At 53.0% G+C, this 24,149-nt stretch overlaps 1 protein-coding gene across 3 annotated transcripts; it reads left to right on the top strand.

The window, feature by feature from the left end:
• The first annotated feature begins 1,895 nt into the window (after positions 1–1,895).
• On the top strand, positions 1,896–23,570 carry CHRM4 (cholinergic receptor muscarinic 4). 3 transcript variants are annotated; one of them, XM_068945806.1, is made up of 3 exons: positions 1,946–2,025; positions 18,154–18,195; positions 20,404–23,564. In XM_068945806.1, exons 1-3 carry the CDS (start codon positions 1,971–1,973, stop codon positions 21,879–21,881), a joined length of 1,575 nt encoding a protein of 524 aa, XP_068801907.1. In that variant the 5' UTR covers positions 1,946–1,970; the 3' UTR covers positions 21,882–23,564. The 3 variants fall into 3 exon arrangements, with proteins under 3 accessions (XP_068801908.1, XP_068801907.1, XP_009682894.1); XM_068945807.1 differs by lacking the exon at positions 18,154–18,195 and having other exon boundaries at positions 1,896–2,025; positions 20,404–23,570; XM_009684599.2 differs by lacking the exons at positions 1,946–2,025; positions 18,154–18,195 and adding an exon at positions 9,353–9,731.
• Positions 23,571–24,149: the final 579 nt, after the last annotated feature.

The following is a 24,149-nucleotide window of genomic DNA, read 5'->3' on the forward strand; positions in this document are numbered from 1 at the left end:
GATCTGGCCAAGGGTGAGCAAAATAAAAACGGTGCATCTGCCTTGTAGCTGTGGCAGGAGCCTGTTGGTGTTCAAAGGGAACAGCCTAACTGTGTATGCAAATGCTGATATGTTTAACCTTTCCCAGGTGCAGAATGAAGCACTTGAAGCTGGAAATGTGTCACCAGAGAAAATTGTCTGAATTATCATACAATGTTCTCTCTGCTGAGATTCAGAAGTGTGTTCTCATCTCCAGGAAGGAAACCCTAGACTGTAGGATTTGGGGAAAAGAGAGGTCAAATCTGTGAGTTGGGCCCATTTGGTTAATGTTTTTGCAGATATTTGACCTCAGACACTGGCTTTTAGTTAAATGCCACCTCCCAGGGGGAGAGATGTAAGAGAGGAGGGTGCAGAGATGAAGGAGTGGATGGTGGGAACATGTCTGAGGTTGTAATCACTCCAAGGAGGGAAAAAGGGGTAGGGTTATTTTTTTATGTATATTTATATATGTACGTGTGAGAGCAGAGCAGATGCAAAAAATGACATCCACATGTATCTGTGAGACAGCACAAGCAAGATGCAAAGGCTGGCCGAAAGGGTTGGTCTACGTATGAGCAGAGAGAAGGGAAAGGTGTAGAGGGAAGGGAAGACAGAGGACTGTTTTGTCTTGCCTAACAATTTATCACAGCTACAATGAAAGGAGAAAGCAGAAGGTATAGGGCAGACAGTCAAATGGTATAAAACTGCCTGTTGATGTTTTTGTTCCTGGGGGAAAAAACCCGATATAGAGTATTACTGACAACCCAGAAGAGAGTTCTTCTAGTGTTTGAAGTGTGAAAATGTTTATGTGAGAACTAGGTTTTAGTTTTATTTTCGGGGGTAATGAGGAGCAGCAAGGACACCTTTTGCCCGGGCAGCGTCGGAGGACCCCACTCCACCTCTCGCAGCCTGTGTAAAGGCCAGTGCCTCGCTCTGACCTGCTGGGGGGAGCCAAGATTTGGTGCTCCTGCCTGCGGTGGGGCAGGGCTGAGGAAATGTTTGGGGCTCACCCCAGCCTGTTCCTGGCCAGCGTTAATCGGGCCCGGGAGGGAGAAGGCGCTCGCGGCCGCGCAGACCCGCCGCGCCCTGGCTGCACTGTCCGGCCCGGCGGGGTCGGGGCCGGGGCCGCCGCTGTCCGCGGTGCTGCAGGGAGCGGCGGGTCCCCGCCGGCCTCCCCGCCCTCGTGCGTGCAGCGTTTGGGGAGGAAAAAGGAAAGCTGAGGGCGGGGGGCCGGAGGGGGGCCCGTCGCCGCTGGACCTGGGTAGCAGGGCAGGCGGCAGCGCTGCGCTCCGCGGCTGGTGACCGCCGCCGCTCGGGGTCCCCGCCGGGGCTCGGGGCATCCGCGCCTCGACCCGTCCCGGGAGCGGGCGGCGGACGGCACCGGGGGGCCGTGCCGTGCCGTGCCGTGCCGTGCCGGCGGGACGGGGCTGCGCGTGGGCTGCCGTCCCCGTGCGTGCCCGCGGAGCCCCCGGACGGGCGCTCCCGGCCGCCGCCGCCGCCCCCTGCAGCGGCCCCGTCGGGTGCTGCCCGCACCCCGGGTGCGGCCCCCTCCCCCGCACAGCATCTGGCCCGCGGCGGCGGGGCAGGGGCAATCTGGCGGGGGGCAGCCGCCGGTCTGCGGGGGAGGGGGGGCGGGCAGCGGCGCTGGGATTGGCCGCGGCTCCGTGACGTCGCTCTGTGTGTGTCCCCCTCCCACCCCCCCCACCCCCCAACCCCGGCCCGGGATGTCTTTGCGGCGGGGGGCGGCACATCTGGGGGCGGCACATCTGGGGGCGGGGGAGGGGTGAGGACCCGGCAGAGCCGGCGGAGTTGTGTCCTCCCCCCTCGGCGGCCGCCGCCGCCCTCCCCCCGCCCCTCCCCGCCCCTCCGCCGCGCTCGGCGCCGCCGGGAGCCGGCCGGGGCCATGCTCGCCCGAGCCCCCGACGGCGCGGCGGCGTGCTCGGCGCTGCACCATGGCCGCTGAGAACCGCTCGGCGGCCGGCGGCGGCGCGCCCTGGGGGCTGCCCGGTGAGTCGCTGCTCGAGGGCCCGTGTGCACGGGGCGGGGGGCAGGGCATTCCCGCGGGTCCCCCCCCCCCGCCCCCCAGGAGTCGCTGGGGGCGGCGGGGGGGGGAACACAGCATGGCTTGCCTGTGCATGGGTGTGTGTGTGTGTGTGTGTGTGTGTGTGTGTGTGTGTGTGTGTGCGTGTGCGCATACCCCCGGGCAATGTTGCATCCCGGTCGTCCCGGAATTGGGGGGGGAGAGAGGGGGAGTCTGTCTCTCTGTCAACTTTCTTGCACCCCTGGATCCCCGGGGGTGCCTAGCGGGTTGGGATCGCCCTCCTTCCCCCCGGCTTATCACCCTGTGGTGGTGGGCAAGGCTGCAGCCCTGCCACAGCACTGGGACGCGGTCTGACAGCTCCCCTTCCCTGCTCCCATCCAGACCGTCAGTGCTCCCCAGCATCCTTAGTCCAAGGCACCTCGGGTCCCTCTGATCACCTAGGAACGGGCCCTGTTGGTACTGGAAAAGGTGAGCCTGCCGGGGAATATGTGCAGCCTGCACCCAAGTGAGGCAGGCACCCCCCCACAGTGAGGAACACAGCGGGAGGGCAATTTGCTCCCTGGTTACCTCCCTTGGAAAGAGATTTGGTTTTTTGGGCAGGAAACTACCTGCAATTTTTCTCTGCTCCCCTTATTTTCTAACAGGAGCAGCAGGGAAGAAGTCCCTTATCTTTGGGATACTTTATCCCTATTGAGGATAAAGAGCCTCTGGTCCTTGTGGACATCTCCCAGGACTTTAAGACATGACTAGGCAGAAGCTACTCCACCTCTCTGCAGAGCCCTTTCCAGGCTGAGCATTGCAAGGGGAATAGATTTTGCCCCCGTCGCCCCGAGATGTGCGTCCCACCTGCCCTTTATCCCTTGCTGGCACAGCTGCCCAGTGCTCTCTGTGACCTGCTGTGGGCAAGAATCAGGCAGCCCCACCCTTCTTTCTCCCAAAATAATGACACTGGCCTCAAATCAGGGAACAGTTCTTGTCTTTTTTTTTTTTTCTTTAATCGAAGCAATGTTAGGTTCTCTTGTCCCCTGCTTTAAAGCTCTCTGACTGTGCCATGGCCACATTTTCTAGCTGATCTTTGCAAACACCAAGCCTAGAGAGTTACTTTCTTGCCTGAGAAAAGAAATAGCTAACAGTGCTTACACCCTGCTGGTAGTTCACAAAAGTAGTGGCTCTACTTAGACATTTAGAGGCTCTCTAATTTGTCACAGGTGCCTTGAGTGACCTCTCCGAGTGGCTCGGCTTTTCCTGCCTCCACTGGCAGAATGAGCGGGGGTGTGGGGAGGGCTGGCACCCTCCCAGTGGGGTGGCTTGTTGATGCTGGCACTGTCTATCGAAATATTGAGCTGCCAGGGTCCTAGAGCCCAGGCCTTCAGTGAAACGTTATCAGTGGTGATGCTTACGTTTAAACCAGAGGCAACAGCAAGATGCTTTTAGCTGTCACTGTTGCTGGGCACTCCTGCTTTCTAGCCCCCTGACCACTGTGACCTGAGTGCCTGCTGTCGCTCTGTGGCCTGGACTAGGCCTCCGTACATGTCCCAGCAAAAAGCAGGGAATCTGAGTGGGTGTTTTCAGCCATGAAGACATCCTAAAAGATAGTGACACGTTCCCTGTTCACTGACTGACAGACTGGCCAAAGGGCAGAGCCCTAGGTTTTCTCCAGCTGGGAGGAGAAGCAGGGATGGAAGTAGGTCTCTGTGAGGGGGGTGGTGGTGCTGTCGCTTCCCGTGGGAGCCAAGCCAGGATGTCACTGCTCAGAGCCTGCACCCGGCAGAAAGTTAGCAGGTTTGCTGAACAGAGTGGCAACGTAGGCCGAGAACTGACCTGGTGAGCAGGCAGGGGAGGCTGCAGGGAGAAGTAGGAAGGTTACCAGCAGAAGTGGTTTGTTTATTCACATGAGGGGGCATGCCCATCTCAGATGGTTGGTCTGTTTTCTTTCACAGAAGAGAAATGAACTGAAATGATTAATTAATGCTGTGATCTAATTACTCTGAGTTTGCAGAAGGAGCATGATTTTCTCTTTAAACTGTCCCCACAAGGATCCTATTGATATTGTTTTCTTTGTCATTGTTGTGGGTTTTTTCTTTTTTTTTTTTTTAAGAAAAATGACAAACATCTCCCCGGGGGGGAAAAAAGGAGAGGGGGCGTAAAAATAGTGAGAACAACAAGGACTGCTGATACACACTAGTATCTAGCATGCCTTTACTTTGGAGCTCTTCTTTCCCTGGTGTGCTGCTACCCAGCGAGCAACAGAGGTGATTAGGACTGGGCCAGCAGGTTGTTCTGCCCAGCAGAGCTGACAAGGCAGCTACATATCTGAAAAGACAGTGGGGAGAGCAATAGCAAGAGGAGGAGAGGGAAATGGAGGCCACAGTTGCAACAGACTGCTGCTTTGTGCACAAACGCAGCTTGACTTTCCACATGCATACATAGGCTGCAAGAGTTTCATGTGCACAAACTGATCCCTTCTCTTAGGCACTCTAAATCAGAGCTTTGATGGGCATCTTTTGGAGAAGGAGACTTTGTCCTTGAGAGAGTCTCTGTTTAGTTTGACATGGTGATATGCCCTTTTCATTCTCCAGGAATCTAAGGGTAGACGTTTGCTTTGCATTTCAACATCCGTTCTGGGCTAGGTCTAAAATACCTCTTTAAAGAACACATTTCAGGAAGTAGCAGGGGAGTGGGAACTGGGGCAGCGAAGAAGTAAAAGTTTGAATCAAGTAATTTCCACCTACTTCCTCTCTTTTTTCCACCCTTTTCCCAGCATCTCCACCCACTCACTTCTCCTTAGCCTGCATTAGCACTAGAGCCAGCCACAAGCGTGGCTGCACCAGGCACCAGCGGGGTCCTCAGCACCTGGGCCACGTTGAAGCCTCTTCAAGTCTGCATTTGGAGTCACGCCAAAGCCATCTCTCTTCTGAGAGATTCAGACAACCAGATAGAAAACAGCTGCCAGTTTCTAGGAAGGCTCATGTGCTCTTCTGCGCAGCTCCTGGGGCAGTCTGTATAGTGTTACTAGGTAGCTATTATTTAAATAATAGCCAGGTGGGAGAGTGTGTCAGCCTTGACTAGTTCCAGCATTTGTGGCCTCTAGAAGAGCACTGCCCACATTGACATCCATGCAACTCTTTAGGCACGGAAAGGGCTCAATGCATGCAGACCCTTGTGCTCACTGAGCTTGAGAATGAATTTCTATGAATTCATTAGCCGAAGCTTCGAGGCAGAGTTAGGCATTTCCTAGGCAAATGGTTGCCAGGCAGGCTTCCTCTCTAGACTGGTTTTCTGCTGCGGAGGGTGCAAAGGGGCAAGTGCCCACGAGTGCAGGCGTGTAGAGCATGGTATCGCTCCTGCAGGTGTGCTGGTTGGGTCCCCCCACACTGAGACAAGATCATCTGGGAGCTGCACTGAGGGTTTCAGCGGCAGGTGCACAGCCAGCCTCTGGTCTCTCCTGGCAGACACACAGGTGTCCCTACGCTCTGTGTAGCCATCCACCTTGTCTTTCCTGCAGATGTACCTGTCCCTTGTTTGGTCTTGACTTTGGGCCAGTATAACCTTATTTGATATGACTTCAGACCTGAAGTTCCCTTGAAACAGTGAGCATTGGCAAGCTACTTCCTGAGAAGACCCTCTGCTGGGAAAATTCCCCAGCCTTGACCTCCTCCCTTGTCAGACACCGTTTGTCATGCTTTCCACCCTAGGGCTGTTCCCACAGCCCTGCAGGAGACACCTTCAAACCTAAGGCAGCATGGCAGGACAGAGGAACTCAAATGAGGACCCAATTTACACCATATAATACGTTAGTTTGCTGAGAAAATAAACTTCACTGGCCTATCAAAGTCTTCAAATGCAGTGGCTGCAGACACAAAGCCTTATTACTCTGACAATCCCCACACCTTTTCTGGAGGTCTTGCAAGTCAGAGCTGTGAGCAACATTGGCCCTCCAGTCTTGCCATGCCCCTCTTCCCATCGCGCTACTCCCGAGCAGCATGGGCCTCAGCCCTGCTCAGTGAATGATGCAATTGCAGAGATGCCGCAGACTCCCTTACTTCCTTCTTCCCCTCCCCAAGCATTAGGAAGGCTGAGATGTGCCTTCAGCAGAGGACCAGCAGCAACCCTGTTCATTGTTTCTGCACTTCAGAGACGGCTGGAGAGGGCCATGAGGAACACACTGGCTGTTTCCTTGGCCTCAAGAGCCTCACAGATGAGTTCCGTTCATGCAGGAAGAGGAGGTGCTGGAAAGTTTGAGCTTTACGGAAAGACTACTTAAACCATGGCAAACTGCCCCTGGACGCTTGGGAACTGCTTGGGTGAAGTGGGTTCTGCTAGAGCTCCTTGGTAACTATGGTGCAGCACTGCTGACACCAAACATAAGAAATCCAGCCAGGGAAGCAGCCTTTGTATTACCACAACTGGTATTAAATTACATGTAATTTACAGCACCTTGCAGCTTGCAAGTTACCGCAGCAGGTTGTATTGGCAATGCCCACGTAGCCTGCCAAAGCTGTCACAGGAGGCAGTGGCGACTGGCACCAAAAGCTGAGGGGTGCCTCAGCTTTTGGCATCTGGAAGACAAGGCTGTTCAGGTATGCCCGGAACATGGAAATTACTGACTTGCTTTGTAGCTGGCAGGGCAAGAGCTAACTGCACTGTCTGCAGGTTTAAGGGTTAATGCTGTCTTGGTTTGTGTCAGACAGTTCATCTTGAGGCAGTATCAGATTGATTATTCTGTGGGAAACTCAAAGTTTTAGTTGCAATAGCAAGGTCTGAAAATACCATTTTGAAAACACAATGTCCTGGACTCTGTCGTGCTGTTCCGGGTCATGGAGCAACTCCTACCACAGCTGCTCGCAAGTGGAAAGCATTACTTCAGTGACCCCTCACTTGGAAACTGTCCCAGTGTTGATATTAGCTAGTTCCCTTAGAAAGGCAATGAAACGGTCTGACTGCTGCCTCGGAGGGACAGGCCTCCTTGTAGGGTCTTTGCATGATTGAGATTGAAAAGAACATGCTGTGCATCTTGCTTTCTCTAGAGGTTTTGGGATAGTTTGGATCCCCGCTCCACTGGCAACTGCCCTGTTTTCAGTCCCAGATAAAGCCGTAAGAAGTATGTGTGGGAGCGGAGAGCGATGAAATCCTATTGGCATCAGCTTTTGTCGGACAAAAGATGGGAGTTGCCCAGATTTGGGTCTGTCTTTCTGTAGTACTTAGGAACTGCGTCTAGCACACTCGCCTCCATCCCTAGGCTGAGTGTTTGTACAGCTCAGGCCACCAACCCACTGCTCGTAAGTGCTGTCTGACTCCCAAAACCCTCTGCTGCTGTGTGCAGCCACAGGCAGTGAAATGGTTAAAGCCAATGCACAGCACAGCCACGTGCCTGCAGAGTTAGTATAGGGCTCTGCCCTGGCCCAGAGATCTGGCCTCCTCCTCTGCACAGCTCTCTGCAGAGTCCTTGTCAGCCCCAGAAGACCCCACACAGCCCTGTCCTCCATCTCCTTCAGCACTGAGAAACGTCCCCTGCAAGCCCAGCACTGTTACCTCCTCTCTGCTAGGATCCCGGCTTGTCCCCAGAGTCTCCTGTAGGACTAACCTCAAGCTGTGTGTGGCAAAGAGAGCTCTCTGACTTTTCCAGTTTCAAGACTCTTGCTCCCACCTTATTTGATCTCTGTGGGTGAGATCTCTGTCCTGCCTTTCACTCTCACCAGTTGCTCAGGCATCACTTTCATGCCCAAACTCTCTGGTGGGTCTCATGGCCAGGAAGGCTCTAATACTTTCAGTTCTTTCTTTCACAGCCACTCTGAAGATTTAGCTCTCCTGTCTGTTCCCACGACTACAGCTCTCCTCTGATCCCCCAGCTGCTGGGATGTCCCTTCCCTCTTGCTTCTGTAAGCACAATTTTGCACTGTCACATCCACATCCAACTTGCAAGCCCCTCTCCCTTGCTGGTTTTTCTGTCCTTGGCAGTCCCCTCCATCAGCTCCCTTAAGCTCACCCATCACTTAAGTGGCTTATTTGCCATTTCAAAGCCCTGCAGAGCCTCTCCTTGCTCCATGGGGCAAGGGGCTCTGGTCCCACTGGCCTGCTCTTTAAAATTTCAGCTGAGCACCTTGGTGCCTTCTCCTCCACTGTCACTCAGCCTTGTGATGAGCGGCTTACCAAGGGAAATGCAGCCTCCGTGCTGCCCTCCCTCTGCGCTGGTGCCTGCGAAGGCCATGGCGAACGCTGGGTCCCTGATGCACAGAGCCCAGTGTCCATCCCGCTGCCCGCCTTGTACTCCTCCAGGGCATCTGTAGGCACCCAGTGCTGCTGGATGGCCCTTTTCCCCCTCTGTACAGAGCTTAGGAGAACAGTGTCTGACCAAAACCCTTTGGCAACATCAGTGAGGGAAGGATTACTAAAGGATGCCAAACAGGTGAAGTTCTCCCTGGTAGTAAGTGGAGAAGGAAAGAGGGTCTTTCCTGGATGGTCTGACTGAAAGGCACGTCCAGCCTGGAGGCCTCCAAAAGAGCCCAGCACCCAGCAGGCTGATGTGCCTCCCTCCAGGCAAGCATCCCCCCCTCCACCCCCGAAAAGGGAAAAAGATGAGACTCGGTCTAAGGAGGGCAACTATTCCGTAGAGGTAGAAGTCTGTGCTTTGTCCAGACCATGCCCCCACCCCGCATCCGTGGGGGCTGGCGCAGGGTGCTGTGGCACTCTGCACAGAGGCCCAGCCCATGCGTCACCCAGTGCCAGCCTGGCTCCTGCGGAGGTACTGGGCACAGCTGGCCCCCCGGGTGGGCGGTGGGTGCCCAGCACGGGTGGTCAGGTTTCTGTGGGGCAGCAACAGGGTAGGGAGAGGTTAGTGATGCTTCTTTGCAACTGGCTTCCCCAAAGCCTGGCAGGGTCTGAGTCCATCCCCCTTACTGGCCTCAGGTAGGGCTGTCTTTGCCTCTCGGGTGGAGGGAGCAGCTCTTTTTACCACCCACGTCTGGGGTTGAGGCTCTTCTCATAGTTCCCTGACCTCCGGTGTGCTCTTTCCCTGGGTCTCTCCTGTAGCACTGTCTCTCCAGCAGGCCTCTGATCCCAGACACTGACCTCTCCCTGGGGAGAGCACAGCTGATCCAGACAGCCACTTGTTGCTGTAATCCTCTGTCATCCTCACCCGCCTTACCCTCTCTGCTGACTGAGTCCATAAGCCTTTCCCAGAAGCAGAACCTGTAGCTGCAACAGGGTTATTTCTGTTGCGCTGCCTTGAAACAGCTGGGTCCTATTAAAGCTTCAGCCCAGGGATATAAAAGAACATGAGCATCTCTCTGAGGCAGAGAGGATTAGTGCAGTAGACAGGAGGGGAGAAATACAGCTCTATCTGGGCATGGCTGAAAGCCTAGCACCTCTCCAGCTGAATGGCACAGGCTGAAGTCTGCAGCTTGCCAAGAGCTGTGAGCTGCCAGCTGTGGCCTTTGGGCAGCTGAGGCATGGTTTGCAAGAGGGATGGGTCAGTGGGTCCCCTGTGGTCCCGCTGCAGCGTGCCGTTGTGCTGGGCAGGCGGCTGGGGCCCGCTGTGACATGAGAGCTCGGCCCTGGCAGTCCCTGCTAGTTTGTTTTCTCCCGTAGTGATGTTACCCACAGGAGCCGGGTCTGGTTTGGGAACTGCTCGTGAGCTACTGGTGCCCAAGGGCTGCAGGCTGGGCACAGCAGGGTAAGGCTAAGGTTTATTTTGGATGTTGTTTAACTGGTGTACTTTCTATTAGAGTTCCATTTATAGATTGTTTGCTAGGCCTAAAGAATGAGTAGCAGATGGTTAATCAATTGTCAGAAAGGCCAATATGCTGGAAGATTATTTGTATATGTGACTTTTAAACACTTAAAAGCACTTTCTCACTGATTTGTTTTTTGTCTTATGATGTTGTGAGCAGACTGTATATTAGCCCCTTGCAAATGATGTATGATGCAGAATATGTTAGAGACATGGGCAAGCCCAGGGAATATCAGGGGAGGGGGTGCCCTGCTCAGGCATGGGGGTGTAGCAGTGCCAGAGCAGCTGGAAAGCTGTTTGTCTGGAGGGTGAGTGTTTAGCCGTCTCCGGTGCTGGGCCTGGGCTCAAATAGATAGGTGCTAATTAATCTGTTGGAATGAGCACTAATTACATGCTTGGAACAAAAGCGATGGGCTCAGACCAGCAGGCATTTCTCAGGGCTGAGTGGACATCAACTTGGACGCTGTCTCTTGGTTTTGTTTTGAAATCCAGTGGCAGACACCCGGTCGCAAAGGGAGCGAATACAGGGAGACTTCTGGCTGGTCGGATTAGGTGATTGCAATGCTCCCTTCTGGCCTCACTGGCTGTGAATCTAGGAATTTTTCAAATCCTGAAGCACAAACGTGCTGAGCACAAGGGTGACTGATTCTCCATTCCCCTGCCCTCACCAGCTGCCCTCTGCTTGTCCTGTGGCTCCTGGAAAAACCGTCAGAGACGCCCTGCTTGTGAGGACAGAGGAATTTTCTTTCACCTCCTCAGAACCAGTTGAATAAGAGAGAAAAAAACATGAATAAATTATTCAATGGAAACAAATAAAATGCCTGGATCCATCCCATACGTTATTGGAGATGAGCTATTCTGCCAGCAAGATGGATCATATCTTGCTTAGAGCTAGATAAGGACTTCAAGGGATCATTGACCGGGTGCCAACGCTGCCTGCCAGCTGGAGCTTGGAGGGCACAGGGAGCCCTGGCATCTTAATGGAACAAATACCGCTGGCTGTTCTCCTTTCTGTTTTCCTGTTTGTTTTATTGCCTTAATCATTCCTGATGTAGAGGCACAGGAGCAGCCTGCCCAGCCTGACATCAGCCAGGCAGAGCCCTCCCTGACAGTGCACACCCAGGCTAATCCCCCTGCTAGGAATAGCCCCCACTTTATTCTCTCTCTCACTCTCCATCTATCCATCATATTTCTAAGGTGCCTATTACTGGTATCTAGGAGCTATATTTTCACACTCTTTGAGGGGCGTGAATCTGTCAACCAGAACAATCACTCACTAAATGTAAACTGGTGCCATGACTCAGTAACTAATTAATGAGTATTAGGTAACGCAATTATCACCACAAACCATCACCCATCCTTCCCTTTGTGTCACACACACACACACACACACACACACACACACACCATAAACACAAGTAACCATTTAGCATTTTCTATCCCTCCCCTCTTTTTTCTCCCTCTCCCTTCTTCCCTCCCTCCCTCCTTCCCTTTTCTCAGAGTTCAGTTATCTCTGTGCTAAATGCTCAGACCTGCATTACGTTAGCAATTTAAGATGACAGAACTAATCCCATTAGATTTTTACCCTCTCGGCACTTTTAGGAAGGCCAAGATAAACAGAGGACGGCTGGGATTGGGGCTGGGATGATTCTTAGTGGGCTTTTTGCCGCTTAGGGCACATTCCTTCAGCAGCTCTTTCCAATGAAAATACCAGCCTTAATTTGGTCTGGCTCTGTGCTAACCTCGACCTTCAACCCTCCCCACCGAACTGGAGCCACAGTGCCTTGGGCTGTACCTACCTGCGAATGTCAGCCCCTACGTCGTGGTCAAAACCTGCTTCCTGAAGGCAATGAACCTGCCGGTGCTCCCTGCTCCAGGGTGCCAGTTGGGTCGAGGTCCAGGCAGCCTCACTGCAAGGAGCTGAGCAAAACCCGTGGCCTGGGGCCAGGGTGAGCACCAGCTGCGCCTTCGGACTCAACCCAGGCTCAACCTATTCTCAGCGTGCAGTGGGTTGTGCTGTGGGATATGTGCGGTGCTCCAGGACTTCCCTGCTCCGACGGTGGGGAGAAGGGGCAGCTTCCCTCCCTCTTAGAGAGTTATACAGAGTTTGACCTCTGGAAAGGCTTTATTGTATGTGACGTGCCTGGAGTTTACACAGATAATATCTAACCAGAAGCAAATAGCTACATGAATCCCTTCACTGCTGGGGTGGGAGTGCATTGGGCTCAGTGTCTTTCAGCTTTGCTGTTCCTCCAGAGGTCCTGATTTAATAAGTGCAGATCAAAAGCCTGTCTCCTCTGGGAGCAGCTTACACTCATATTCCTTTAAGAATACAAAGGGTTTATCTAATTCCTGTCCTTCCTCTATGAACGTCTTCCTCAGACCGACATATTGGTATTGAGCTTTGTTTCATATGATGATGTGTGACGTCCTTCACTCATGTTGGGTGTGTGCACAGTCCTGCTCATTTCCTGAGACCTTCTTACAAGCCACACATGGATCAGACATCAGTCTGCCTCTCCAACCTCCCTCTCACTCTCACATGCCCTGCAAACTACACGACTGCATGTTTCAGGTCCTGGACTGGGGCTGGGACAGAGGCAGAGCTGAGAGCAGGGAGAGAATGGCTGCCCTTGGGGTGGTGGACAGGCCAGGGGGACGTCGTGGTGTAGCAGGAAGGCTGCACGCAGCAGGAAGCGGAGTCAGGAGACCCCGGGGCAGCAGGGACAGACTGGGGTGGCAGGAGGAACATCTGACCATGAAGGGGTGGCTTCTTGTGGAGGGTCTGAATTGCACCTCAAGCAAATGTGCTGTCTGACTGATGGAGAAGGGCTTTGTAGGCTCAGCAAGTTCAGACCAGAAGGAGCAATCTGAGAGTCTGATTTGAGCACAGGTCCTTATCGCAGGCTGTGGAGTTACCCCGCTTATCTCCACTGATCTCTTGCCTGCAACTGCCTGTTTTCCGGAGAAGCATCTGATTGCAGCATTAGGACCGCAATGCTGAGGAGCTGACATGCCTTTGGCAGCTTATTCCAGGAGTTAGTGCCACAGATCAAGGTGCCACTATTGTGTGTGCGTGCATGTGAGTGTAAATGCCAGTATCTTTCCACTGACAAGCTTGTTCTGTGGGGAGCCATGCTTGGCTGTATTCACATGCGCGCCTGGGGGAAATCAGCCATCGCAACAGAGATGGGGAAGGAAGCTGGGCTTCTACCACACAGGGAGTGATGGGGTGGGGAGGATGGAGCGCAGCTTTCCGGACCCTCCGTCTCACACATTGTGAGTGCTCAGCAGGTGCTTAGTTACTAATTGCACCAGATGGAGTGCCTGCTTCTATTTAATGCATGTTTTTTGGGTACAGGATGATCATTAGCAATCCATGATAGGGCTTTCTCCTTATTTACCTGGCAGTGGGCTGCCAGGCACTTGCTGTGCAGGAGGCTGGAGAGCCATGAGGGCTCATCAGGTTTGCTTACAAGGTATATGTCAAAAGAATAGCAGGGGCTTTCCCCTTTCCACTCGCATTTCACCCTGTGATGGAGGAGTGAGCTGGACTAACTTCTTTGGTCTCTCGCTCTGTAGCAGACTTGTCTGTCTGGTCCTTCCACAGTAGCAGCTATGGTCTCAGACAGGGATGGGGACCCTGTTGTGCCAAGTGCTGCCTAAAGAAGATGGACTGCACCCTAGTTACAACCTTTTCTTCTTGGATCTGTGGCTATCTGTGCCCCATCTCCTCCTCCATAGCCCACAAGGGGGGTTTGGGAAGGGAAAGGCGTTGTCTTATCTTGAGGACACACTTGCTAATGGCTTGGCTCTGCAGGGCTGGGGCCACAGAAACCCTTAGACCAAAAGATCTTATCGGTGGGTGAGGAGTCCGAAGCTCCTAATGGCTCAGAGGGAGAGCAGAAAAACAGCCATAAATCACTGCTAAAAGGCTTAGGGAGGGAGGAGGCCAGTGATTGAGTTTGCTGCAGCTCTCTGGTGAAAGCGGGTCTGGGAGAGCACCCGCAGAGCATCGCAGACAAGGGGCAGTGAGTGCAGAGAGTAAATCCAATTGCTCTTTCAGGTTATGGTCTCTGCCAGGCGTCGGCCCTCAGAGCCCTTCTGAAATGTCATCTGGGCTTTGCCAAGGCTGTGTTGTCTCCTCCTTGACTGTGGTGCTGGCGTAGAGGGATGGGGCAGAGGGAGATGGGCGCTGAGGGAGATGGAGACAGGGAGGGAGATGCAGCATAGGGGACATGAAGTGGGAGGAGAGGGAAAGGGGAAATAAGTGCCGTGGAGGTGCAGGAGGCAAGAGATGGGCACATGGAGGACAAGGGGGACAGATTTAGCATGGTGTAAGGAAAGAGGATGGTTTGAAAGCACCCTTCTCTGTCACATGTGGGTGCCTGACAGCTGGAGAGGTCCCTCGCTGGGAGGCTTCACGGCAGCCTGGGGCAATGATGTGCCTGGTGTGAGAGCAGAGCAGGAGTCGTGCTGAAGTGTCCATTGTGGCACCTCAGCTCTGCCACCTGCTTCCTCCATCCTTGGACACGTCCTGCTGGGTACAGGCAGAGCTGGGGCTTGCTGGCTGCCTGCCAGCCCTGGGAAGCCCAAGGGCTGTGCCTGGCCCTGGCCCCTCCACGTGCCCTGCGCGTCGCTGACCCCCACCATGCCTCCCTGAGCTCCAGGGTCACTTCTGAGAGATGAAATGTCCAAGGCGTCCCCTTGCCATGAGAGTACGCATCAAAGGCATCGGGCAACTGAGCAAGAATCTCTCTCTGCCAGGTCAATCCCATGGCAATCACCAGTAAAATTCTCTTTTCCTTCTCATGAAAATGCAGAGAGGGAGACAAGGAGCTGTTAAATCATGTGAAATGTAAAGTATGAAGATAGCTTTCCATGCTAGCAGACTCCCCCATTGACTCTGGGGCTGCCTGTCCATGGGGAGGAGAGAGGGAAGGATAGCAGGAGAAGAAAAGCAGCTGCAAAGGGTTGCAGTGTTTGCTGTTGAAGGAGAGTCCTATTATCTCTAGGACAAAGCCAGGCAAAGTTACCCAGAGAGGGCTGCAAAGCAGCCCAAACACGACACGCGGTGTCTATCCCCAGTGCCACCCCTGCAGCCGTGCTGCTGCAGCTCTACAGACACCACATATGGCTTGATCAGCCACACGGACACCAAGCAAATTCATGCCATCTTTGGCCTGTTTCCAGCTCTAGACCGAGCTGCCTACTCTGGCCATGGATACAAAGTGCCGCTGTGGGACAGGCTGTCCTGGCAAGCTAAGAGTGTCCTGGGCAGAAGAGGGAGATAACAGGATAGAGAAAGCAGAAGATGAGGAAAGAAAAGATGCCTGATCAACTGGGGCAGGGCAGAAAATTGCCAAGGTGTCTGAGGTTACTTCAAGTGTTATATGTGTCTTCTTGCTGACAGCATCAGGCAGAGTGTCCCTCCACATCAGGCTGCTGGAGGCCTCCGTGTGTTGGGGCAGGTCGGGAGCGAGATGGTAGCACTCACTCTTCCTGGCTGTGCACCCTTACCCACTGTCATTCTCCTGTCCACTCGCCAAAGGCGGACGTCTTTATTTTTGCCTGTCAGCAAAGTCTCATTTTCAAGACACCAACTCAAGTCATTTATTTTCAGAATCCAGTTTCCTCTTTTTCAGCACACAGGTTTTCAACTTGACCTGTGGGTGGCATCCAAAGACATGTTAGCTGAGCTAAACCCAGTCTTTTTGTCTTAAATTTTTGGGTGACTTTTACAAACAATTTTATGTATTGGGATGAGCTGGACTTTCCCTACTTTGGGCAACTAGGAGTACAGGCTTTTTTCAAGAGTCTGATTATTAACTAAAGGCACTTAAAATGAAATGCTGTTGCATAAATTAAAGTAAAAAAAAAAAAGGAAAATGAAATTTCATCAGTTAAAGTAAAAAAATTATTTTAGTGAAGAAGAAGAAAGGAGCTTTGTTTCAAGATGTACAAATTCTTCCTGAAAGACTTGGGATAGATGCTTGGTTGTTTGTTCGATTTTTGATCGGATGTTACAAGGACGACAGCTAAATCTTCCCACGTTACTAAAGCTAAGAATTTACAACTCACTTCATTTGTATTAAAACAGCACCCAAGCTGCCATGACTATATGTTTCTAAGCCATTTATATATTTACCACCTCTTATCGCTTCCTTGGCTAAGTGCCCAGACTGGATAAAACCAAGAAAAGCTTTTCCGCTATCTTCATATGGCTTTTTTTCACTTGGAGCGCCACACACTGCACAAAGCAAGACACTGCCATGAGTACGTCGGTGGGCTTCCTAGCTGGGTTAATAATTAGCTCTTCTACTCTTTCTACCTGTGGGTTTTGCTTTCTTTTAAAAGCACTTTTGTCTTCATAAGCCATTTGTAACACTCTAAGAGGATAATAGTACAGAGGTATTTCTTTGTCCCTCACCTACTTACCTTCCCCTGACGCATGTAAGAAAATCTCAGCCACTATAGCAGCTGTAGCCCTTCTAGGGGGTCTATTCTGTACCTGTTCCCATGCACAGAACAACAAACTACCTCAAAACCACTGTGGTTTGGGCATGCTGATCACAAAAGCTTTGATACTGCGGCTGCCCTTTCACAGGATTTTGAATCCTAGTTCATGGCTAGTGTAGAATCTGCCTTAACAGCTTCACTGGTACCCCACTTTTTATTAAATACTCAGTTTTAGCATCTCAACAATCATGCTTCTGTTTTCTTACTTCTGTATGTCTTTAAAAAGTGATGGTATTAAAACCTTGGATGCTTACTCATGACAAAATTCTTCTACTCTCACCACAAACCAAAGGCACAGGGCATTTTTTAAAAAAGACTTTAAAAATATGAGATGCTATCAAAGCTTGCCCAACTCTATTTTTGAAACTCAAGTGTTAATAGAGTGTTTACACGTTTAGCAAAAACAACTTCATGATGTCCAAGGCATTTAAAACCAGCTTCGTTAGTCAAGCTAACTTTAAGAGAAATGCTTTGCCAAGCACGCTCAGTGCCACAGCTTTTAGCTGTCAGATGCCTGCCTGACCTGTTGGATCATGCTGGGCTGCCTTCAGGAGAGTCAATTGGCCCCGTGGTCCTGCAGTGGCCACCTGATCCTGTCATTGACTCCAAGCAGTCTGAAGGAGCTTGATTTCTCAGTGGGTGCTTAGCTATATGACAAAAATCATCACAAAAGATATTGTCTTTTTGTGAAAGATACAGAAGACAAAGAAAAAGAAAAACATTTGCCCTGGAAATACTACGAAATAATAAGTAAGGCTTCCTTTGAAAGAATATGTATTCCTCATTTCTTTTCTTTGCTTTCAGCTGTGGCAAGTTTTCATAAGGCATCCTCCCTGTTTGCTCTGGCATCAGAGCATAATGACTGCTAGGACAGGGATGGCAGAGGGTAAAGGATGCCCAGGGCACAGGGGAGAGCAAGGCAGCAGGGCTTCTGCCTTGGGCCATGGTCAGGGTCTAGGTGGAGCGGCTGGGGCAGTGCCCTAGCTGGGGCAGTGTGGTCAGGATGCCCCCAGGCCCCAGGATGTGGCTGGTGAAGGCCCAGTGGATCTGGGAGACCCAGGGATCTGGGAAACCCACACCTTCACCCCAGGCTGCCTGATCTGCTTACTGTCATGGCTAGTGTCTGCCGAGAGCCTGCAGCTGGCCACGCTCACAAATTAAATTGCTCAGTAAAATGAAGGGCTCTGGGGGGATACATTGTGAAAACATTACAGGGTTTGGCTTGTGTCTATTCAGAGGCGATGGAGCAGGCACAGTCCATCCGCTTGCTGGGAAGAGGCACTTTGGCCAAGTGGAAATCAGTGCTTTCCACTGATCCCGCATGGTATTATGGCTGGGGTGGGAGCAGCCTTGTTTGTTGGGGTTTTCTGTATCTTCTTCCAAGTGATGTCACCTCTTCGTTAATGTGCCAGGTGCTGCATTTCGTGCAAGTAATCAATCCCATATCACTTTTTCAGGTAAGGCTTAACTCCTTTTGAAGTGAGGCAGAGATAGGTTCACAGGCAGGTACCGGGTACCTTCTGCGCACACCAGTCCCTGTCATCATGTAAGAGCTTGTACTATACTGTGATGGCCCCTTTGGTAATCTGGGAGAGCTTAATTTGGGAGAAAAATCCCTCATTGACTAGCAGCACCCTGGCAAGAAAAGAGGCCTGTGGGGAGAGGCTTGACCCTGGGGCTCCTCCTGAAATGGCAGCATATACCCAAGCTGCTTCAAAACCAGCCGCACCCTCGCTGGAAGAGCTGGCCAAGGTGGCCAGGTTTGTACCTGGTAAGAGATTGTGGGGCTTGCACGAACACCTCAGGGCTGATGTTGTGCCATAACTTGCTCTGTTCTCTTTCCCAGCTCTCATCCTCCAGAAGGAGTTGTTTGCTACTGGAGACAGAGGTGAGCTGTGCAGGCCTTGGCACAGGCTTTGCAGGATGCTCCCCCGCAAGGGATTGCCCTCCCGCGGGAGGCTGGAGGTGTTTCAGGGCAGCCTCCTGGCCTCCTCCCCATGACTCGCTGGCCACATGGGGCAGCGGGACATGCCTGAGGCACACCATATCCTGCTCTTGTCCTAGTGGCAGGCACTGGCTCCGTGCCCAGAGGTCCTTCCAGCAACCACCGCGTAATGCTGCCAGGCTCTGCAACTAGCTATGCTTGGCTCAGAGAGACCCCTTCCTCCAGGCAGACACTGTAGGATCTGAGCCTTTTTTTTTTTTGGTCTCCTCCCAACACCCTTGCAGGAGCTCAGGCATGCTGGGGCTGTGGTCCTACTGCAGAGATGCTCCCTGGCCCCACAGAGATGGGGCTGAGTGAGGAGGCCCCTCTCCAGCCATCAGGAGCTTGGATCCCCGCCAAGTGAGGGCTGCAGAGCCTGCTCTGGGGGTCACAGCCAAACTGAAGGCCTCTATGTTTTTCCCGCTTGGGTGGCTCTGGAGAAGCTGTGGCTGGTGTCTCCCAGCCCTAAAGCAATTGGCTGCCTGGTGGCTTCGATCTTGTCACCTCATGCTCACCATGGGGGCATCTTGGCACTTACCAGCCCAGCTGTGGCTTAGCATGGATAGGTTCACACAGACAGGAGGAGCAGGGACTTACATGAGGTTGCGCTGCAGCAGGGGAGTAAAGGATCACAGCACAGAGAAAGGGAGGAGTTGGGAAACTATTAGCCCTGTGGTGGGTAAATCAAGGGCCACGGGTCACTCCTGGCAGTACATCTCTTGGGGGCCAGTTACCGAAAACAGGGCCCAGCCAGTGGCTGGGGAATGAATACGGGCTGGGAGGACACATGCCCTTCCGAACACTCCTGCCAAAATCCCTGCTGCAACCACAGGCAGAATCTTTAGAAACGATGCAAAGGATTTAGCCACCTTGCAGACGTGGCCTCTGAGGCACACCAAAGTGGTCCATTTCAGGAGACTCTGAGACCAAAGTGGCCTCTAAAGAGGTAGAGTGAAGGCCCCAGTGCCTTGGAGCACCCCTGGTAAGGAAATGTGCTGGTCTGGGGACAGCTGCTCCTTAAAGCTGAAGGGCCATGGTGGGACCCCAGGACCACCCACCCCCACCCCGGCTCTGCAAACTGGGGGCACATGGTTGCCCCAGGGCCCCTACTTCTGGGAGATGCCTGCCTGGACACAGGCATCCATGGCAGTCCCAGTGCAGCACACAGTGCGGGACACAACCAGCAGAGGGCAAGGCTGGCCTTGCGAAAGCCCAGGGGAAAGGGCTGCTGCCCCATATCTTCCCTCAGATCCTCTCCCTGCAGCCCTGTGTGTCTCATCCTTTGCTAAGCAAGGCCAAGGGATGCTCCCAAGACTGCTCCGCTCCAGGGATACAAAGTGTAGCTTGAAATAGCTCCTGGATAGAGGGCTACAGGGGCAGATGGGGACCTGATAACACTGGGAGATTTTTGAGCATTAGCTAAATACAACACTGGCCTAGGAAAATGATGAAGTGGAAAGCACTGCAAGCACTAGGGTTGAGCAGCCCCTCCTGATGGCTCAGTTGGTGCCTGTTCCTCGTTCACAGGACTTTATCTTGGGGCTCTGCTCCCACCCAGGGCTCTGTCTCTGTCGCGGAAGCTGGGGTTCTCTCCCACACTGTATGTGGGAGATGGGGAGGTGGATCAGCTGGGCAGGAGCTGGGTGAGGGGGTGCCCTGGTCAAAAGAGAGAGTATTCCCTCACCCTTTCAAAGCCTGGCGCAAGGGGTTCACAGGGATGTGAGGTGTTGCATGGCTCAGCCTGCTGATAGGGATGTGCCACTTCCACAGCGCATTAGTATCAGTGCTACAAGAAGAAAGCTAAAGTATCACTTCAGTTTACACTCTCCTGACCTCCAACCTCCCTGCTTCATTGTTCCATGCTCCTCACATGCAGCTCTGGAAGCACCTAGGCTTTCTGGGTAAAAAACATAACAGCACAGCAAGAAAAAGGTGGGAAAAGGGAGGGAGAGAAGACATGAAAAGGAAGGAGTTGGATCTTATATAGTTAACCCTAGTATGTTAACTAAACTAAAACTGATTAAAGAAGCTCACAGTTATGGTGCTGTGGTTGGATAGACGTATGGGCAGCAGATACAATAGTCTTCCCTTCTGTTCCTTCTCCCTTTGCAGACCCCATGCACAACCTCTCTGCTCAGCCCTGGCAGGCGAAGATGGCCAACCTGACCTACGACAACTTCACTGCCAACAACCACACCGAGGTGACCATCCAGCCTCCCACCAACTACAAGACTGTGGAGCTGGTTTTCATTGCCACAGTTACCGGCTCGCTCAGCCTCGTCACAGTGGTGGGGAACATCCTGGTGATGCTGTCCATCAAGGTGAACCGCCAACTCCAGACTGTCAACAACTACTTCCTTTTCAGCCTGGCCTGCGCGGACCTCATCATCGGGGTCTTCTCCATGAATCTCTACACGGTCTATATCATCAAAGGCTACTGGCCACTGGGTGCCGTGGTGTGTGACCTGTGGCTCGCCCTAGACTATGTGGTGAGCAATGCCTCTGTCATGAACTTACTCATCATCAGCTTTGACCGGTACTTCTGTGTCACCAAGCCCCTGACGTACCCAGCCAGGAGGACCACCAAGATGGCAGGGTTAATGATTGCGGCCGCATGGATATTGTCCTTCATTCTCTGGGCCCCTGCCATCTTGTTCTGGCAGTTCATTGTGGGCAAGAGGACAGTCCCTGAGGGGGAATGCTATATCCAGTTCCTCTCCAACCCTGCAGTGACCTTCGGCACGGCCATCGCTGCTTTCTACCTGCCTGTGGTCATCATGACGGTGCTGTACATCCACATCTCACTGGCCAGTAGGAGCAGGGTGAGGAGGCACAAGCCTGAAAGCAGGAAAGAGAGGAAAGGCAAGTCCATCACCTTCTTCAAAGGCCCCTTGATCAAACAGAACAACAACAACTCTCCTAAGAGGGCTGTGGAAGTGAAGGAAGAGGTGAGGAATGGGAAAGTGGATGACCAGACCTCAGCCCAGACAGAGGCTACTGGCCATCAGGAGGAGAAGGAGACCTCCAATGAGTCTAGCACAGTCAGCATGACCCAGACCACAAAAGACAAGCCAACAGCAGAAATCTTGCCAGTGGGGCAAGGGCAGAGCCCATCCCACCCCCGAGTGAACCCATCTTCCAAGTGGTCCAAGATTAAGATTGTCACTAAGCAAACTGGGACCGAATGTGTCACCGCCATTGAGATCGTCCCAGCTAAGGCAGGAGCCTCTGAACACAACTCGCTGGCCAACAGCCGCCCTGCCAATGTTGCCAGAAAGTTTGCCAGCATCGCCAGGAGCCAAGTACGGAAGAAGCGCCAGATGGCAGCCCGGGAGAAGAAAGTCACCCGAACCATATTTGCTATCTTGCTAGCCTTCATATTCACATGGACTCCATATAATGTGATGGTCCTTATTAACACTTTCTGTGAGACCTGCGTACCTGATACAGTATGGTCGATTGGCTATTGGCTCTGCTATGTCAACAGCACCATCAACCCAGCCTGCTATGCCCTCTGCAATGCCACTTTCAAGAAAACCTTTAAGCACCTTCTCATGTGCCAGTACAGGAACATTGGCACAGCCAGATAAACTGGCACTCAGGGACCACTTTAGCAAAGTTATGGAAATCCTTCCCTTTGCCTCCTTTGCTGGGGGGGGGGGGAGGTCCTCTGCCCCCCACTCATAAAAGTGCAGACTGTGCAGTGAATGCAGATGATGCCCTTCACTCAGTGCTGACAAACGTCCAAGGTACCTCTGAGATGCAGCTCCTTCTAGTTACTCTTGGCCTGAGGACTCACTTGGCAAGCCAGAGGGGAAAACCACAGGCAAGATGATGCAAGGAGATGAGATTACCAGGAACCTGCCTCAGCTCCCTGCTCTTGCGACGTTGGCCAAACAGCATCAATGTTTGTCACCTCTTCTCTCCCTGGATGACCTTCTCCAGGGCTTTAAAGTTTGTCTGCCCATGGAGGGCCTAACGCTGGATGCTTTGAACAGGCTCTTAAACCATTTATTCCTCAAGATGAAAAGAGACAGGGGCCAAACATTTGTCAGACATTTTGGACCAGTCTGGCATGGATGTGCTCGAGGAAAGTCCTTTTGGCCCATCCAGCCCCTCTCACAAGGCAGTCAAGATTGTGCCCTCCTGGATGGGGAAAGCTCCCTTCCCTTTCCCTTCAGAGATATGCTGACCTTGGGGAAAATTTTCCCTGGGCTTTGACGCCACCATCCCCCTAGGGCCCTTTCTGCCCTGAGCTGGCAGTTGGCTGGATGGTTGGATGGACAAAATAAGCATCTATTTTCTGGGTAAGGAGCGTAAAGCCAAGACACGTCCTACAACAAAAGAGACTAAAACTGCAAAGAAAAGCAGTGATATCATGCAGGATTTCTCACCACAGCCCTGAGGGAATGTGACCTCTGAGAACCAGGCAGCAATGATGAAAATAACTGCCCTTGAGGAGGGAAACAGGGAGCTGCTGTCCTGCTCAGAGGACAGAGCTGCACAGAGCATCATGCAGAGGAGAGATACAGAGGCAGAGGGTCTTGGAGGGGGTCGTGGCCCTGCAATATGGCAGAGATGCCCCATGTGTCATCTGGGCTGCAAGCATGCCCTCCCTGCTGCCCATTGCAGGTGTGGAAGGGACACTTCACCCACCATTTGCTGGGTACTGTCTGGATGATATGTGGCTCACTGGTGGGGAGGGGGGGGAAGGTAGTGCCCCCCCAAACCTCCTTTCCTGCCCTGGCTGCAGCAGGACACCCCAAGGGTGTCCAAAGGAGCTGGCCACTGATCTTTGTAAATGGATATAACCCTGTTGTCCGTGTTGTCAGAGTCCTCAGCATGCAGGGTTCAGTGTATGTGTCCAGACCCTGTCCCAGCGTATTTATGTATACAGACCAAATCAAGTAATACTGTTGCTCAGCTTCTCCCAAAGTCAGGTTTTTTTTTGTTGTTTTTTCTTTTTTTTTTTGTGAGCATAGCCAGGAACAACTGCATAGGTGAGGGCCTGGCTGGGGCCACCTTGGCGTACGTGGGCAAGCGCTCTGAGTGCCCATGTGGGCCTTACTCTGCGTCTGTATGTCCTTCCTGTCCCCACGCCACGGCGATGCTGTGCAAGTTAGAAAAAAGGCTGCTCCAGCCCAGGTGGGGACTCCCACTCACTGCCACTGCCTTTAGGATAATTTACATAGCATTACCCAAAATGCCTGATGAGGTTTTTTTAATCATTACAACCACAGCAGAAACCTGAGACAAATAAAGATCTTGGACCATAAACCAAAGGTTGTTGTGTGAGGAGTGAACGAGTCGTCACCCAGTCCCTGCTCCCCCGGCTCCTGGCTGAACCACAGTGCCCCAGTGCCGAGGTGGCACTTGCCACTCTGGTACCTGCAGCGCAGTGCATGGGGCACCCTGCAGCACTGGGGCCCTTTGGGCTGCATGCTCCCTAGCTGCAGCAAACACCGCCTGCGCCGGCCAGGCAGCCCCATGCTGTTGCCCTCGCTGTTGCAAGCAGCTCTTCCTCCCCTCTGGCTGGCAAGCGGGGTATCGCCCTGCTGCCGGGATCCCACATGATGCTGGTGATGCCGGCCTGCCTGGGGGCTGCGAGAGAGCCCAGGACCAGCTCCTGTGGTGGAGGTCGGCCACCTGGTTCATTCAGATGCTGCACCGGCACATAATATCTGCCCCGGTGTCTGTGGGGTTGTGCAGCCTGAGGCCCGACCTGCTCGCTGCACGTGTTGCAGCTGAGAGGCTCTGGGAGCTGGCCGCCCTACAGCTGGGGCGCTCCAGCGAGCTCCGGGAGCGGGGGGATTGCCTTCCTTGAAAGGGGGTGGTTGGAGATGGACTACCTGCAGCCG

Source organism: Struthio camelus, chromosome 5, assembly GCF_040807025.1.
Source record: "Struthio camelus isolate bStrCam1 chromosome 5, bStrCam1.hap1, whole genome shotgun sequence".
NCBI classification, from domain to species: Eukaryota; Metazoa; Chordata; class Aves; order Struthioniformes; family Struthionidae; genus Struthio; species Struthio camelus.